Source organism: Carassius auratus, chromosome 32 (genome assembly GCF_003368295.1).
Source record: "Carassius auratus strain Wakin chromosome 32, ASM336829v1, whole genome shotgun sequence".
In the NCBI taxonomy this organism is placed as follows: Eukaryota; Metazoa; Chordata; class Actinopteri; order Cypriniformes; family Cyprinidae; genus Carassius; species Carassius auratus.
Genome location: NC_039274.1, coordinates 17492015 through 17508669, shown reverse-complemented (window position 1 = coordinate 17508669; position 16655 = coordinate 17492015). Strand labels below are relative to the sequence as shown.

Genomic DNA, 16655 nt, shown 5'->3' with positions numbered 1-16655 from the left:
ATGACTGCCACCTATGAGCCGGAGTGTGGATCTGACATGATAAGAGTGCTGCTATGCTATTTCATACACAATGGTACTTCAAAGTGCTTAACATAAAAGAAAGTAAAATAATCATGAAGAAAAATAATAAAAAATATAAAACAAGAAATTTTAAAACTTTGAAAATGGTTTTAAAAAATTGACTTATTTAAAAGGAATTTAAAAACAGTTAGAAATAGAAAATTATTTGACATAAAAAAAGTCAAAATGTAAAATACAGTGCAATCAGTTCGGACATCGCACAGTGCTCATTCAACAAATGCACAGCTAAACAGATGGGTTTTGAGTCTAGATTTAAATGTGACTAGTGTTTTAGCACATCTGATCTCTTCTGGAAGCTGATTCCAACTGCGGGCAGCATAGTAACTAAAGGAGGAATCCCCTTGTTTTGTGTGAACCCTTGTTTTGACTTGATCCTAGTGATCTGAGTTCTCTGTTAGGTTTATATTCAGTGAACATATCTGAAATATATTTAGTTCCTAGGTCATTTAGTGACTTATATACGAGTAAAAGTACTTTAAAATCAATCCTGAATGTAACTGGAAGCCAGTGTAAGGACCTGAGGACTGGTGTGATATGCTCAGATCTTCTGGTTCTAGTCAGAATCCTGGCAGCAGCGTTCTGGATGAGCTGCAGCTGTCTAATGGTCTTTTTGGGAAGGCCAGTGGGGAGCCCATTACAATAGTCCACCCTGCTGGTGATAAAGGCATGAACAAGGTTCTCCAAGTCTTGGCTGGAAACAAAACATCTAATTCTTGCAATGTTTTTGAGATGATAGTATGCTGATTTAGTTACTGCTTTGACATGACTACTGAAACTAAGGTCTGGCTCCAGAATCACACCAAGATTCCTGAGAGTATGTAGAGTTCTTACTTTGATTTGCTGCTAAAAGAGGTCAAAACGGCATAATTTTGTACACTGTAAAAAATTGTCCTGTAAATTAACAGTAATATACTGACAGCAGGGTTTCCAGCAGTGTACCATAATTTTACAGGTTTTTTTGGCTGAAATTTAGAGTACTCAAATTTCAGCCAGAAAACAAAAACTAAAAATTTATTCATTCATCAAAATAATACAAAGACATAAAATAATAAATATAATATATATATATATATAATTAAACTTAAAAAGCAACAGTGAATTATTCAACACTTACTCATTTTTGAACAATTACATTTTATGTAATTTCTTTATAGCTAAACTAGTAAAACTACACATTCTTAACCATTAGTTTTAAGTGGTGTAGTCTTAGTTTGTGTGATACACTCAAAGTAATGTCTGTAAAACTAGGGCACAAAACACCGCAAGTTGCATATTGATTTTTCACAGGTTTTTACCTGCATTTTAAATTAGGCTTTGTATTTTGTGTTTTTGAGTAACAACTTAGCAGATAAATATCCTGGAAGAAAATCACCAGTACCTTTTTTTGTACATATATATATATATATATATATATATATATATATATATATATATATATATATATATATATATATATATATATATATATATATATCTTTATTTAAATGTACTAGATAAAAAAAATAATAATAATAAAATTGATAAATCTTAAACGAAATTTTTAATTTCTCCAGAGACTAAATTTAAGGCATTTAGTATGGAAGACCAAAACTGCCAAAAAAAAAAAAAAAATGAATAATGAAATGTCAACAATAAAAAAACGAAATAATCCAAATTGTGAATTGTATTTAACTTTTCAAACAATTTAGAAATAAATGTATTAATTTACAAACTTACTAATGGATAAGGCTATTCATTGACTCATTATAGTGAATTGGACTTTACAAAGAAAGCCGATTCACTGAACCGACTCTCTCGAATGAATCAACCCTTCCAAAGATACATATGAAAGTGGACGGTTTATAACAGACCAATTTAACAGAATGAATCAAACTTCCCCAAGATAAACATGAGACAGTTTAGAACGAATTGATAATGAAATCTAATTTTCCAAAAATAAATATGAGAAAGAGAACCGTTTAGAACGAACCGATTCAATAGAATCAATCACTTACCATCCATCAACGGTTGTCATCTCCATTCCTTCATAGCAATACTTTAACTTTAGTCATATCCATTTCATCCCGGTGTCATTAACATGGAAAAACATTTTCTGTAGCTAAGAAAAAATGACTTTATAATCTTTATCCATTGTTTAACCAACATCACTGCATTAAACACCTGCCTGAAGACTGTTCTTATCAGCTATAATAAGCATTTTATTAAAATTGAAAGAGAAATCGTTTTGATAGAGTTGTACAAGTTTTGCTTTAAACACATCACAGCTTGAAGAAACTGGCATCAAACATTAAAATTAGTAATATTAAAGCACTAATATTACTCCATTGCGGTCTGCTCATATTTGAGATATGGAAGATTTATATTATGATTTTCTTAAAGTCTTACAGTCGCTGCCATAACAGGCAGTCATAACACTTTCATATCTTATATTAAATTGAATTTTATGTAGTTTTTCCACACTGTTTATAGAAATCTGTGAATCGTGATGTAAAATGTAATGTGTTACAAAAATGCAAATGCGTATATAGTACCTTCAAAAGAAGGCGAGCCAAAAAATTACCATATTTGTATTCAAAAGCAAATGCAATTTTATATTAAAGATAGAAAAAAAGCAAAGTAAACCACTGTCACACACAGTTTGTTAGTATTGCAAAGGAGAACTACATATACAGCATCTTCATATTTACATACAAGTTACAACCAATGAAAATTATAAATATATCTTAGTTAACTTACAGCAGTTACAAAAAGACAAAGAGCACACTGTTAAATAACTGGCACCAACCCTACAAACAAATGAAGTGGTTATAGAGTTTAAAACGAATCAAATTAATGCATGTTTGCTCAAAATACATTGTGGATATCTGACATCTTTTCTGTAAAACAAGGAGGAGAAGAAGAGGAACTAAACATCGTCAGCCAACAATCTGATCTGAGCTGCCAAGACCAATAAACTACTGTGTGGCCTGAACGCGCCATGAGTTTTAGCAGCAAAAACCAAGTCCTGAACCCTGGAGAACGTCCTCCGAGGTGGATCTGAGAAATCAAACAACCCTCGAAGAAACTTTACAGAAAATAAACCTGTACAAAACAAACCCGAAAGCATCATAAACACTTCCAAATATACAGGTGAATATCACAACAACAACAACAACTAAAATAGAAATCACGTCCGAGCCAAACTCGAGCCAAAATAAAAATAAACTGTTCTGAATTAAAGGTCTAATATTCAGCACTTTTGCAAAGCGAGATTATTTTGATGAACATAAAACACTTTTTCCACATTGTTCTCAGCCTCATTATCCTAAATAATAAATCTCATATTCAATTCTAATGAATACAGTATTTTTTTTACTGTATTACAGTAAGTAAAATTATTTAAATCAGCATATTTAAATGCTTTACAATTAAAATATTTGACCCTGGAGCACCGAAGCAGCAGTATTGAGTCTCTGGGGTATATTTGTAGCAATAGCCAAAAATACATTGTATGGGTCAAAATTATAGTTTTTTTCTTTTATGCCAAAAATCATTAGGATATTAAGTAAAGATCATGTTCCATGAAGATATTTCAGTTAATTTCTTATTGTAAATATATCAAAACTTAATTTTTGATTAGTAATATGCATTGCTAAGAATTCATCTGGACAACTTTAAAGATGATTTTCTCAATATTTTTATTTTTATGCACCCTCAGATTCCAGATTTTAAAATAGTTGCATCACAGCCAAACATTGTCTCGATTCTTATAAACCATACATCAATGAAAAGATGATGTATTCAGCTTTGAGAAGATATATAATAATATAAATCTCAATTTATCTTCATTGACACTCAAGACTGGTTTTGTGCTTCAGGGTCATAAATATTACAATAATGAGAATCTATTATTATTTGCATTACGGTAATTAGAAAAAAAAAAAAAAACTTGTCTTATTTCTTTTCATTTTGGGGTCAGCATGACCTGGACGTTCACCTGTCCGTCATATTCACCTACACAATTAGCATGGCCTTATCATTTCATACACGGCTAAATCATGTGCAACAGTAAGGTGCTTTACAGATTCTGCTCAACTGTTGTTTGTTTTGGTTGCTATATTAACTCTGAACATATTTTAACATCAAAAAAGAAAAGCCAGAAGCACGTACCATATTTATATACATATGTATGAATAAGTTTGGAATAATAAAAAGATTATTTAAAGTTTTTGAAATAAGTCTCTTATGCTCACCAAGTCTGCATTTACTACTAATACTATTTACTACTGGTGCACAAATATTAATAGTGATTCTTATTATTAATAATATTGAAAATATTGACTTTTTTTGTAAAACAATGTTTTTCAGGATTAGTTGATGAATAAAAAGTTCAAAAGAAAAGCATTTATTTGAAAAGAAACCTTTTGTAACATGTCTTTACTGTCACTTTCGATCAACAATGCAAAATAAAAGTTGTGCTTTTTTTCTTTTACCTAAAACATCTTAATGGCAGAAAATATTAATCAGAAAATTGTATTCATTATTGATAATAATCAGAAATGTTTTTGTGCAGTAAATCATCATATTAGAATGATTTCTGAAGATCATGTGACACTGAAGACTGGAGGAATGATGCTGAAAATACAGCTGAACATCACAGAAATAAATTACATTTTACAATATATTACAAGAGAAAGTAGTTCTTTAAAATTGGAATATATTTTACAATATTTCTATTTTTACTGTATTGTTTTGATCAAATAAATGCAGCTTTGGTAAGCAGAAAAGTCTTCAGAAACATTCAAAAATTCTTAATCCAAACATATTTAAAAACTGGCTTCATCTTTGACAAAATAACTGTAATACTCTTTCAAATGGACTGTAATTTATTAGAAATAATTAGTGAAACTGAAAAACAGATTCTTCTGTCCTTTGGCACCATCACAAACCTGTGTGAGCGAGTCTTTCAACAGTTACGATGCGTTTAAAACTACTTCAAAATACGAAAACATTAAAAACCCAATCCAAAGTACAGAAAGTTCATAAATACATTTCATCGTGGCAAGATGAGGACTGGACGCGGACACACCTCGCGAGAAACCGACTGAACCGACAGTCCGTGGACTGAAAACATGAGCTCGCATTAGAAACAAAGAGCAGTTTACTTCAGAGAGTTTCTCTCGTGTACAAAAAAGGCTCGAATGATCTGTCAGACTCTTTCTTTTTCCTTCTCACAAGGTCTCAGACTCCAGCGAGCTTCGTGCATCTCCAGAGTTTACAAAAAGTGTGTAGCGTAGTCCGACAGGAGATCCAGATGAACGGAGCGAGATGATGGAGGGTTTGTGTGCACGTCACCGTACCATTTTTATACATGTATTATTGACATTTAGAGCAATGCAAAGGAAACTTTCAAGTATGAGGTCTGTCTCAAAACTTTTTACAGTTAATTTGGCTGTTGGTGTATGTATGCATTAGCTTCCCTCTGTTTCAGTTGCTTAAGTGTATATGGTCCGTGTGACTGAACCTACTGTTTTAACTTCTAAAAACAGTGTGTATTCAAGCCTTTTTCTGCTCAGAAGTCTCTGTTCTCTCATATATGCCTGCCGTGTTTGTTAGTGGAGTTCACACTTCGCTCTCAGTCGAGGTTTTACGGTTGGGGACCCAGCCGGTGTCGGGATGTGTGCTGTGATGCGGAGCCGTCACGGCGTGGGCGGTGCTTAGACTCGAGCACTCTGATTGGTCGCCCTGCAGCAGCTGCTCGGTCTCTCCGTCGTTCAGAGAGGCGGAGCTGGCCTGTAGAGAGACCGTGTCTGTACGCATGCAGGCGTGAAGCCCGGCTCCTCGACACACCTTCAGCTGTCTCAAGTCTTCCCAGTAAAGATCCTCTCCAGAGAGCAGACACACGCCTTCCACGATGCGGATCTTCTCTTTAGTGTAGCCTGCATCACAAACGCCCTGGACCTACAGACAGCATGTGAGGTGAGATTAAATATTTACTGTGGTTTACTTTAGCACACTTCTAGAGTACCTCTTAAAACAATTATATACTTTTAAAGAACATTTATAAGTGCAAAATGCATGTAATGTTTTATTAGACACTTAATAGCATGTAATTGCAATTGAATGTTACATTTGTTTTTAAAGTTTTAATTTATAATCAAATGCAATTATTTTAACTTTAGAGTGCTTTTTAAACAACCTTATGTAATTGTTACCCCTAAAATGAAAATTTGCTGAAAATGTACTGATCCTGAAGCCATCTTATATGCAGATGAGTTTGTTTCTTCATCAGATTTGGAGAAATGTAGCATTGATTCACTTGCTCATCAATGGATGTTCTGCAGTGAATGGGTGCCGTCAGAATGAGAGACCAAACAGCTGATAAAAACATCACAATAATCCACAAGTAATCCACACCACTCCAGTCCACCAGTAAATGTCTTGAGAAGTGAAAAACTGTATGTTTGTAAGAAATAAATCAATCATCAAGACTTTAAACCATTGTTTCAGGCCAAAATACGAGTCCATAATCCATAATAACGCTTCCTCCAGAGAAAAACTCCATTCTCCAAAATCAACCCAGGTATTTGTTTTTGAAATGTTTTGAACTGTTCTGGCTTGTAAAAGGTGCTTGATCTCTCCCGATTCAGATGAGACCACTTTCACTGAAGAAAGCAATATTATGGAAAATGGTTTTAAAAATGTTTTTTTTTTTGCAAAAAGCAATGGTTTAAAGTCTTAATGATGGATTTGTTTCTTACAAAAATACAGTTTTTCACTTCTCGAGACATTAACTGATGGACTGGAGTGGATTGGATTACTTGTGGATTATTGTGATGTTTTTATCAGCTGTTTGGGCTCTCATTTTGACGGCACCCATTCACTGCAGAGCATCCATTGATGAGAAAGTGATGCAATGCTACATTTCTCCAAATCTGATGAAGAAACAAAACTCATCTACATCTCGGATTACTTCTATTGTCTTTAAAATATATTAAAGTCTATTGCTGGATATACATACAAGCATTTATCATAAAAACACTCTAAAGAAACCTGTGTGTCATGTATTTAAATATATTTGTAATTTCACATTTGTCTGATGTTGCAATTTAACAAATGGGCTTAATGTAGCTTTTTAAACACCACAGCATTTCTTTTCATGGCGTAAGAACACTGCAACCACTGCATTTCACAATTCATGCTGCCTCAGGCACAATACACTAAGAAAACTGCCAATAATCTCTTAAATTGTAACAACTATAAATGCTCTCTTTTTGCACTCTCATGCACAAATCTGATCACATGCAAAAAGACAATGATGGGATGCTGGATTTGAGATCAAGCGGCTGGTCACAATCACACGGCTGACTTCAAATATGGGAAACAATATTTTCCCAATTTGTTGAACTACCTTGTTTGCCATTCTGATGAAAATAAAAGGGGGATGTCAAAAGATGAAAGGAGAAAGGGAGTTGTAAGGATGATTGAGCTGTCATGGGGGGAAATAAAAGATGAGTGTGGACTGAGCCTCTGTAAAGTACCGCTCACGAAAAAGAGAAAACCAGTTTAACTGGTTAAGAACAATTATGTCATCAACAGCACATTATGTTCATATAAATGATTCTTTTGAGAAATCTTCAAAGACAAGAACGATAAACAATACCTCTTTTTTATACCGCAGCTGGTTGTTTATTGCCGGTTTCTGTGCAGTCTCTATTTTAACCTCCTGTGTTGATGTCCTGTATGAAGGGTTGCTGTAAGTCAAGTTGCTCACTCCTGGTTCTGCAAACTTGAATTTTTTATGCCTGGAATGCAAAAAATAATGACAACATCTAGTATTCATCTTATTTTGAGCAGCTGAGAAATTTAATAAATTCATGCTTCACAAAAGCTTACCTGTAAATAAGGAACGCAGCGATGAGTATCAGGATGGCCAGTATTGACAGAGCTCCACCAATCACGTAGCTGATATGAGGGCTCTCGTCTTAATAAAGAGAAGTGTAAATGGTTAATCCATGCTTGATTTACTCGTACACAACAATTTAAAATCCGAGTTGTAATAATTTACCCCGAGGTGCAGACACCACACTGTTCTGGATGCAGTCCTCCAGATTGAGGCTTGCGTCTGTACAGCTGTGAGGAGAAAATGATAGGATTTTCCAGACAATAGTTCACTTGATTCTTAAAGAAAACCTTATTTTAGGCTGCATAGCTGCGGTTGACTTACTTGCCCCCTGACAGGCCCTGACGAGGTTTCTGTGTGGGGTGTTTTTTGGGGGCTTGAGTACCTTTGGAGTCCTTCTCGGGTGCAGTGGGAATGTAACCAGAGACTAGTCCAAAAACAGAAAGGGAATACTAATAACTGACCCCATTTATGCTTCATTGATAATATTAAAAGGAAAATATACATCGGCATTGTGTTTTATGAATATACATGATAAAACTATACTTAAAAGAAACAAACAAAAAAAACACTTTAGATATGTTGCCTTGCAACTGTACGACGGCGTTTTAGTGGCACAAAAAAAAGAAGATTGAGATAAATTGTAATAGTTTGAGAATAAAGTCTAAATTTTTCGAGAATAAAGTCATAATACTACGAAAAAAAAAGTCAAAATATTTTGAGAATAAAGTCGTAATACTACGAGAATAAAGTCAAAATATTTTGAGAAGTCAAAATACTTTGAGAATAAAGTCGTAATACTACAAGAATAAAGTCAAAATATTTCAAGAAGTCTAAATGTTTCGAGAAAAAAGTCATAATACTATGAAAATAAAGTCAAAATATTTTGATAATAAAGTCGTAATACTACAAGAATAAAGTCAAAATATTTTGAGAATAAAGTCATAATACTACGAGAATAAAGTCAAAATATTTAGAGAGGTATAAATGTTTAGAGAATAAAGTCATCATAATACTACGAAAATAAAGTTTAAATATTACGAGAATACATTTTCACATATTTGACATTTTCACTAAGAAAGTATGAAATGAATGAATTGTTTCACATAAATACAGAGATCTGATCATTAAAGAGCTTGAAAAACACATTATTGTAAGACAAATAATTTGTGTTTCGCCATAAAACTGATTTTGAAATCTGAGACATTAAAAGTAGGTCTATCAGAAACACGAATCTTATTGCTATTGGGCGGCTGACGCACTACAAATAACGAATGCAATGGAAGATATAAAATATTATTTCCAAGCAAACTGTCCCCACGAGTATGACAAATGGTATGATTTCTGCTAATAATCCCACAAATATTTATAGAGTATTAAATAAAAGAGCTAAAGCACCCCCCGAAGGATTGTCGATTGGGTGTGTTAGCTGATGTTAAGATAAGAAATTGTTCCTGTTCAGTCTGTTAACAAATTTAATAATCAGCTTCTCAGTGTGCTCTCGATCCGGGACATTTACATGCGCAATTAAGGCTTCTCTCAAAATATTCATATTCTAGAAAACAACATATTGGCTTAATTGGATTATGATAATCAGTCATAAAATAAAATATAAAATGTTATATGAAAAAATGTTAACTTACAAAAGATAACTTCAGAAATGCTGACTTGACAACTAAATGAAATAAACTAATTTTAAATTGAAGTCCTAAAATTACTAAACCAAAACTAGGAAAGCAAATAAATTGTATAAAATAAAGACTAATACGACGTAATAATGGAAGTGAAAAATGAAAATATTAAAATAAAATAACCATGCATAAATGATACTAAAATAACACTGATGATAATCTGGCAGATGTAAACAGTTGTATCATGAATATATTCATTCGTGTAACATCTCTGAGTTTAACAGTGATTTCTTGAAATCAATAATCGTGTGTAATGAACTCACTTGTAGAGCAGGGTCTGCCGTCAGGCTCATCTGGACAAGCGCAGACAAAACTATTACTCCGCGCAAGACACAAGTGTGTGCAGCCCCCGTTATTCACACCGCAATGATTCGTTCCTAGAAAGACAGGAAGTACATGTTACGGATACAACATTTCTTCATCACACATGTGCTCAATGTTCATGTATTAATAATCTTGCAAATACAAAATGCTTAAACATATTACACATGATAAAACTACATTTGTTTATATGCAACATTCTTAAAAATATGCAAATCAATGCATTTTAAATCATCGAATGGACCAATTGCATATTTAAGCATTTCAGAAAACATCTGATACAAAAAACAGGATTTAATTCACTGTGATTAGTCAACTAGAGAAGTATAGTAATATCTATTACCGTTTTTTTCTGACTATAAGTCGCACCTGAGTATAAGTCGCATCAGTCCAAAAATACATCATGACGAGGAAAAAACATATATAAAGTGGCACTGGACTTTAAGTCGCATTCATTTAGACCCAAGAACCAAGAGAAAACATTACTGTCTACAGCCGCGAGAGGGCGCTATATGCTCTCATGGCTGTAGACGGTAATGTTATCTGTTAGTTAATTTCTCTTGGTTCATGTCAAATTAATTTTGATAAGTAAGTCGCAGCTGACTATAAGTCGCAGGACCAGCCAAACTATGAAAAAAAAGTGCAACTTATAGTCTGGAAAATACGGTAGTTTAAATTGTACCATTTATAGTGTCTTGCTTTTTATAATAATTACAAATCTAATGGTATATCACAAAATCTCTTCAAGTGTGTGTTGTGCATTAGAGTAAAAATTAAAGTAGACTTGTGCTCTTCACTTAAGCCCCAACAATTCAATCTTACCAGTCTGTCTTTGTGGCGACACCACTATGATGTCCATGAGTCCCTCTAAATTAGCCAGCACAGTTTCCTTACTACGACCTGTATGCTTATCTACTCGTTGAATAGACTTGGTCTGCCAGTCCGTCCAGTAAATCCAACGGTCTTGCTGTGAGATTCGGGAAAAAGGAGTTAAAGGAGAGTATACCGGTTTCAACTGGGGACAAAGAAAGGGGGTAAAAAAAAAGGGAAGGGAAGGAAAGATGGGAAGAAAAAGGAGGGTCAGAAAATGGAAAGATGCAAAAGAAGAGAACAACATGCTAAGGTTATAAATGCAGAGACATAAGTGAAGGAGGACGGGTGAGTGGAGCAGAGGGTGATGAAGGTGCAGGTGAGTGACAGATTAAGTGAGGGTGAGGATCAGATATGGAAAGGTACCTGCGTGAGGGCAAACGGGTGTGATACAGGGCTGATGAGAATTTGACGCAGTTTGCCATTCAAGTCAGAACTTTCTATGCGGTCCAAGTGTGCATCCACCCAAAAGATCCTATACATGAAATCACGTGAAACTTCAGTTGTAGGTACTTGCCATGATTATGGTACAAAGTAGAATCTGAAATGCTTAAAGTAAGCAATTTTTTAGAACAAATTAACAAAGTGAAAAATCATTTAAACTTTTTAAATTCAGCCTCAGGAGGTCAAACCAAATATTAAGACATTTTATTTGTCAATAATATTAGGGGCATGTCTAAATGCTGTTTAACCTCTTAACAGTCAACATTTTAAAGAAGACAATCAGCAAACTATTTCTGTAGTGAAAACATTAAAAAAGTGTTTTAAAAGTTGGTTTACGGAAAAGAATGAAAAATATTTTATTAAATATTTTGGAATCTAAAATTGCTATAAGATCAAATCCATGTATAAATAAGTTATGTTTCAAATTTGAAGTTGATATTACAAAAATGTAGGTACCTGTGAGATTTAATTGAGGGACAATATAACTTATATCAACAAATATGAATTGTGTTTTGTCAAGATTAGAAAAATGTTAGATTATAAAATAGTGTAGTAAATTTTGTAATCTGACACATGACACTGCCCACTAGGGGGAGGTTCCCAATAAATGTTTTGAAGTACCATTTACATGGTAACAAAATGTCTGATTTCAAAACAGTTTTCACAGTATACTTTGAGTGTTGAAGCTATCAAATTATATCTAATTAATGATTCTTACTAAAATATGTAATAAGGAAAATAGCCAAAAAATAAAGAGTGGAAAGCATGGCAGTTAACAGGTTAAAACTCTGATTTGTGATGTAGTATCGGTTTAATTTTACTGTAAATTCCCTAAACAAAAGTTATATTAAAAAAAAAAATTTAAAATAATAAATCTTTCCCCATTTATGCATGCCTCCACCTCCCCAGCACCACCTATCTATCTATCCATCCATCCATCCATCCTTGGTAAATAAATAATATATTTAAATGTAATGAATCTCTTTCCCATCTACGCAGCCCTCCTCCTCCCCAGCACCACCTGTCTGTCTGTCCGTTTGCCTATCTACTGTGGGACCCATATGTTCTTTACCCAAATTTCACCTCAAAATGGGACACTAACTGTGCCTTTTTCGTGGAAAGTACTTCAACAGTCAAAGCCAGTTGTTGTTAGTGGTAAAGTGGCATTGAAAACAAAGTATAGCTAAGTGTACAACTGAAGAAAGAAATGAAAAAGACAATTAAAAAAAATCTGCAATACTGTGTATGCTAAATCTTAGGCCACATACACACTGCAACCTATTTTACACGTGGTAGTGAATCCAAAAAAAAAATAAAAATAAATAAATAATTTAGTGTACATCACCTCTGAAAACATCACCACTAACATGAATAACCATAACAGTCAACAAGAAGCATGAATGCCAACCTGTTTGACCAAAGTAATATTAGTAACCAAAGGTGCATTTCTGAGTTAACTGCCAATGACAGAGGCACGGTTTTGATGATGCTTGTAAAGCTGTTGCTTTCAAACAACTCACTCTTGTTGCCATGCCTGCTTATTTTAATGAAAGGGTGTTTCAGTGCTCAAAATATGGCAAATGTTGGGTTGTGTTCTTTTGGTCTTATTTTATAAATATGGTCACATATTTCAGCTTATTTTGGCACTTCAAGTCTCTTCATTTGGGCTTGCTTTGTTCGGTCATTTGGACAGCTGAACTTATGTTGTCAACTGCAAAAAGACTTTCCCATTTTATGGATCTTCCAGTTTTTTTTATTTTTATTTTTTATGTTAGTTACTGTCACTACTGTTACTACACTACATTTATTTGAGGCTAGCATGAAAACAAGAAAGAGGACTGACATTGTACAACAGTGACTTGAATATGACATGTAAGCTACCTGTTATAACATAACATAACAGCTTGAACATATGTGGATTTAATCTGGTCATATAATACAGTGGTCACTTCCATAAATGACCAAACTGTGTGTGTACAGAGTGCAAATTATGCACTCGACAGTGACGGCCATCAGTCTGCAGTGTGTTTGTGGCCATGAGGTGCATCAGAATTGTGTTGATATGGGTTGAAGGTCCATTTTGCACATGTATACCAGCTTCCAACAAAGTCATTATCAAAACTCTCGACTCTTTTTGTCATGAATTTTCCTGTTTTACCTTCGAGTGTCATAGTCCAGTGTCAAGCCGTTTGGCCATCCCAGATCTGTGTTGATGAGAACTTTCCTCTCTGTGCCATCTAGGTATGCGCGCTCAATCTTTGCAATATGACCCCAATCCGTCCAGAACAAGAACCTTGCCAAAAAATTAAATATTGAAATGCATTCAATATTAACAATAAAGAAAAGAAAAAACAAGTTCCCTTCTCTCGGTCTCTCTCTAATTCATTTAAATAAATGCAATCTTACCACGATACTTTATTCCGACTTTTATTCTAAATTTTATTCTGAAAAAAATTCTAGATTCAACTACCCATAGACACACAAACTAATGTAAATTAAACATTATTTTTATCTGTCCAGTCAAATATTGCACTGCAAACATCAATGACCGTTTCTTTATGCATAAAGAAATAATAGTTACAATGTTATATATTATAGCCCTCCTCCTCCCCAGCACCACCTGTCTATATAAAATAATAATAAATATTCAATAAATATTAGGGCTGGTAAGCGATTAAAATTTTTAACCTAATTAATTACATGATGTGGTGATTAATTAATCGCACATCAAATTTGGAGAAATTACTCTGAAAAGATCATTTAAAGTCATTGTTGTGCAAAGCATCAAACATAGATTACAAAAAGTAGGTTCAGCAAGAAATATTTTGTTTGATATAATTTATTGCATACACTCTTTTGGACCATGTGAGTAAAATGATGACAATCGTTATTTTTGGTTGGGTGAACTATAACTTTAATAATTTATTTTCTTAATTTTATTATTATTACTATGAAAATACTAAATTGTTTCTTTAATGAAATGATCCTCTTAATAATAAACTAAAAATGCCAGTAGGTGGTGGTAAATGTCGTAATGATTAAGTCATGGAGTCATTTATTCATTCGTTTGATTGGTTCAAATGGCTGATTCATTCAGGAGTGAAGTAACTGGTTCTTTATGAATGGTTCATTGAATCATTAGGCTTGTTCGATTTGAAGTTGATCATCACCACCAGACCGACCGTTGTTTGACATCAAAGTACCGCAAGAGCTTAGAGATCCGACGACTCCTTGTGCTTTTGAATCGCTCTCGCGGTACTTTGATCTCAAACACAGATCGGTCTGTGCAACGCCACTTCAAAGCCAACGCGACTATGGCCAATGGTTCAACACGCCAAATGGTTCACCCAATTCGTTCAAAACATGGATTAAGAAATGAAATGCCGCTGTGGGTTGCTCGAAGATGAACAGTTCTGATTTGTCTTTATATTTTGGTTGGCAAAAATTAGCAAAACAGACAACATTGTGTCTAAAATTACACAATATTAACTTTCTTAACTATGTGATGTAAATAGAAGACAAAATTTCAAACATTTCAAATATCTTGAATTTTAGGGATATTCTCTAGGCTCCGTCACGCAGTAAGTTGTTGCTCTGCTTTATTTTAGTCATCAGTCGACTGTATGAAATGACAGATGATCCACATAGGTCTGGGGTGGGGCAAGTGTGTTAAATGCATTAATAATTTTAACATTATTTATTTTCCATAATTAATTAATCTAATTAACACATTAGATTACCAGCCCTAATAAATATACATTACAGAAGTATACAAATCAGATTATAAAAATACAAACATTGGCTAAAACTGTCCATTTAGAATGAATTTCATCCATTATAATTTTCTCTTCTCAAAGAAATCCACAAAACAACACAACTGGAATGAACTGATAATAAGTTTGCTGTTCTCACCCCTTGCTAGGAAACACTGCGATGGCTCTAGGTTCGTCCAGACTGTTATTGACCAGAACTTTCCGAGACGTACCATCTAAGTGAGCCACTTCAATAGTGTTACGACCAGTGTCTGTCCAGTACATGTTACGTGCCACCCAGTCAACAGCAAGTCCATCAGTCGTCTTCAGACCCTGACTGATCACAGTTTCCATATTGCTGCCATCTAAATCCACCCGTCTGAATAGAATGCAATATTTTGTAAAAAAATAAATAAAAATACAATATTTTATTTGTACTGAAATATTCAATCACACCAAAAAAAAAAACCTTCTAAATCTTTGCTGAAGTTCCAAGGATAAATAACAGCATGCTACTAATGCAATATAAAATCAACGCACAACAAACGTTTTTTTTAAGATTAATAATTTAAAATATATTTAAAATTGCACTTAAGTGTGTTAACACAAACAGTCATGAAAAAACTACTTTAAGTTCCCCTAAGTTGCGTTTAATTAATATATTATGCGCAAGTACAGTTGTTTTTAGACATTTCTTTTAAGAGAAGAAACATTCTTGTCAATGTATGCACACTTTTTCAAAACAAATTATTAATTGTAATATTTGTATTTTATGAGACGGCATACCTTATAACATCCAGAGACACATCCGTGTAGTAGAGTTTCCTCTCCACGCTGTCATAGTCCAAGGAAATCACATTATGCAGCTCGGGCACGGGCACGTACACGTCTGTGTGGTCATTAGTGTCTAGAGAGATTCTTCGAACACTGACACGATTTGAAAAGAGCAGGAATGTTTCAGGCAAATTGTCACATGATCTCCCATCACTTCTCAGCAGAATACCAGTGGGACACGCACAAGACGTCACATTATGTCGAGGCAGACACAGGTGAGAGCAGCCACCGTTTCTCCTGCCACATTTATTGAAGCCTGCAGGGAGAGGAAAGACGATTAAGCCAGAAAGTTACATCATTTTTGTATAATTACGTGACTATCTCTGTGAAGCCTTTGAATGCACAAGATTATTCACCAATTACCTACTATTTAAGTACTTTAAGCACGTAATTGTCTACTGAAAAAAAAAAAAGAAAAAAACCATAGATGATGCAAAGGTTAATGAAGTCTAAGTGTTTAATGGTTACTTGACATTTAGAAGACCAGAATGTTTTAGTACTATTCATATACAATTACATTTCTATTATGGAAACTTGTTTGCATCACAAGATTAAAAAGTAAAAAGAACTGCAAGATATACACTCAGTTGTGAGATATAAACTGAGAAAAACTGTCAGAATTGAGATGTGAAAAGAAAAATCGGACCACAGATGGATTGCAATTGCAACAAGAAATGTCAGAACTAAGAGATAAAAAGTCACAATTACATTTTTTTATGTTTTAATGCTATGGCAGAAACAAACTTCCATAATTTATAAACATTTTGCACTAGCTTTTAT

The 16655-nt window shown here is 33.8% G+C and overlaps 1 protein-coding gene across 3 annotated transcripts in view; it reads right to left on the bottom strand.

Moving 5' to 3' along the window:
* Positions 1-2637: 2637 nt before the first annotated feature.
* Positions 2638-16655, bottom strand: part of LOC113051721 (low-density lipoprotein receptor-related protein 4-like) — an 84904-nt gene continuing 70886 nt past the window's right edge. Inside the window, exons 28-39 of one of the 3 annotated variants that reach the window (XM_026215706.1) lie at positions 15828-16131; positions 15202-15420; positions 13448-13582; positions 11212-11320; positions 10798-10990; positions 9918-10031; positions 8288-8390; positions 8129-8193; positions 7957-8044; positions 7724-7865; positions 7472-7549; positions 5885-6021 (exon numbers count right to left, since the gene is read on the bottom strand). In XM_026215706.1, coding sequence (XP_026071491.1) covers positions 7508-7549; positions 7724-7865; positions 7957-8044; positions 8129-8193; positions 8288-8390; positions 9918-10031; positions 10798-10990; positions 11212-11320; positions 13448-13582; positions 15202-15420; positions 15828-16131 — 1514 coding nt within the window. In that variant the 3' untranslated portion in view covers positions 5885-6021; positions 7472-7507. Of the gene's footprint in view, positions 6022-7471; positions 7550-7723; positions 7866-7956; positions 8045-8128; positions 8194-8287; positions 8391-9917; positions 10032-10797; positions 10991-11211; positions 11321-13447; positions 13583-15201; positions 15421-15827; positions 16132-16655 lie in introns of all 3 variants that reach the window. The other 2 variants (XM_026215704.1, XM_026215705.1) reach the window with 2 other exon arrangements.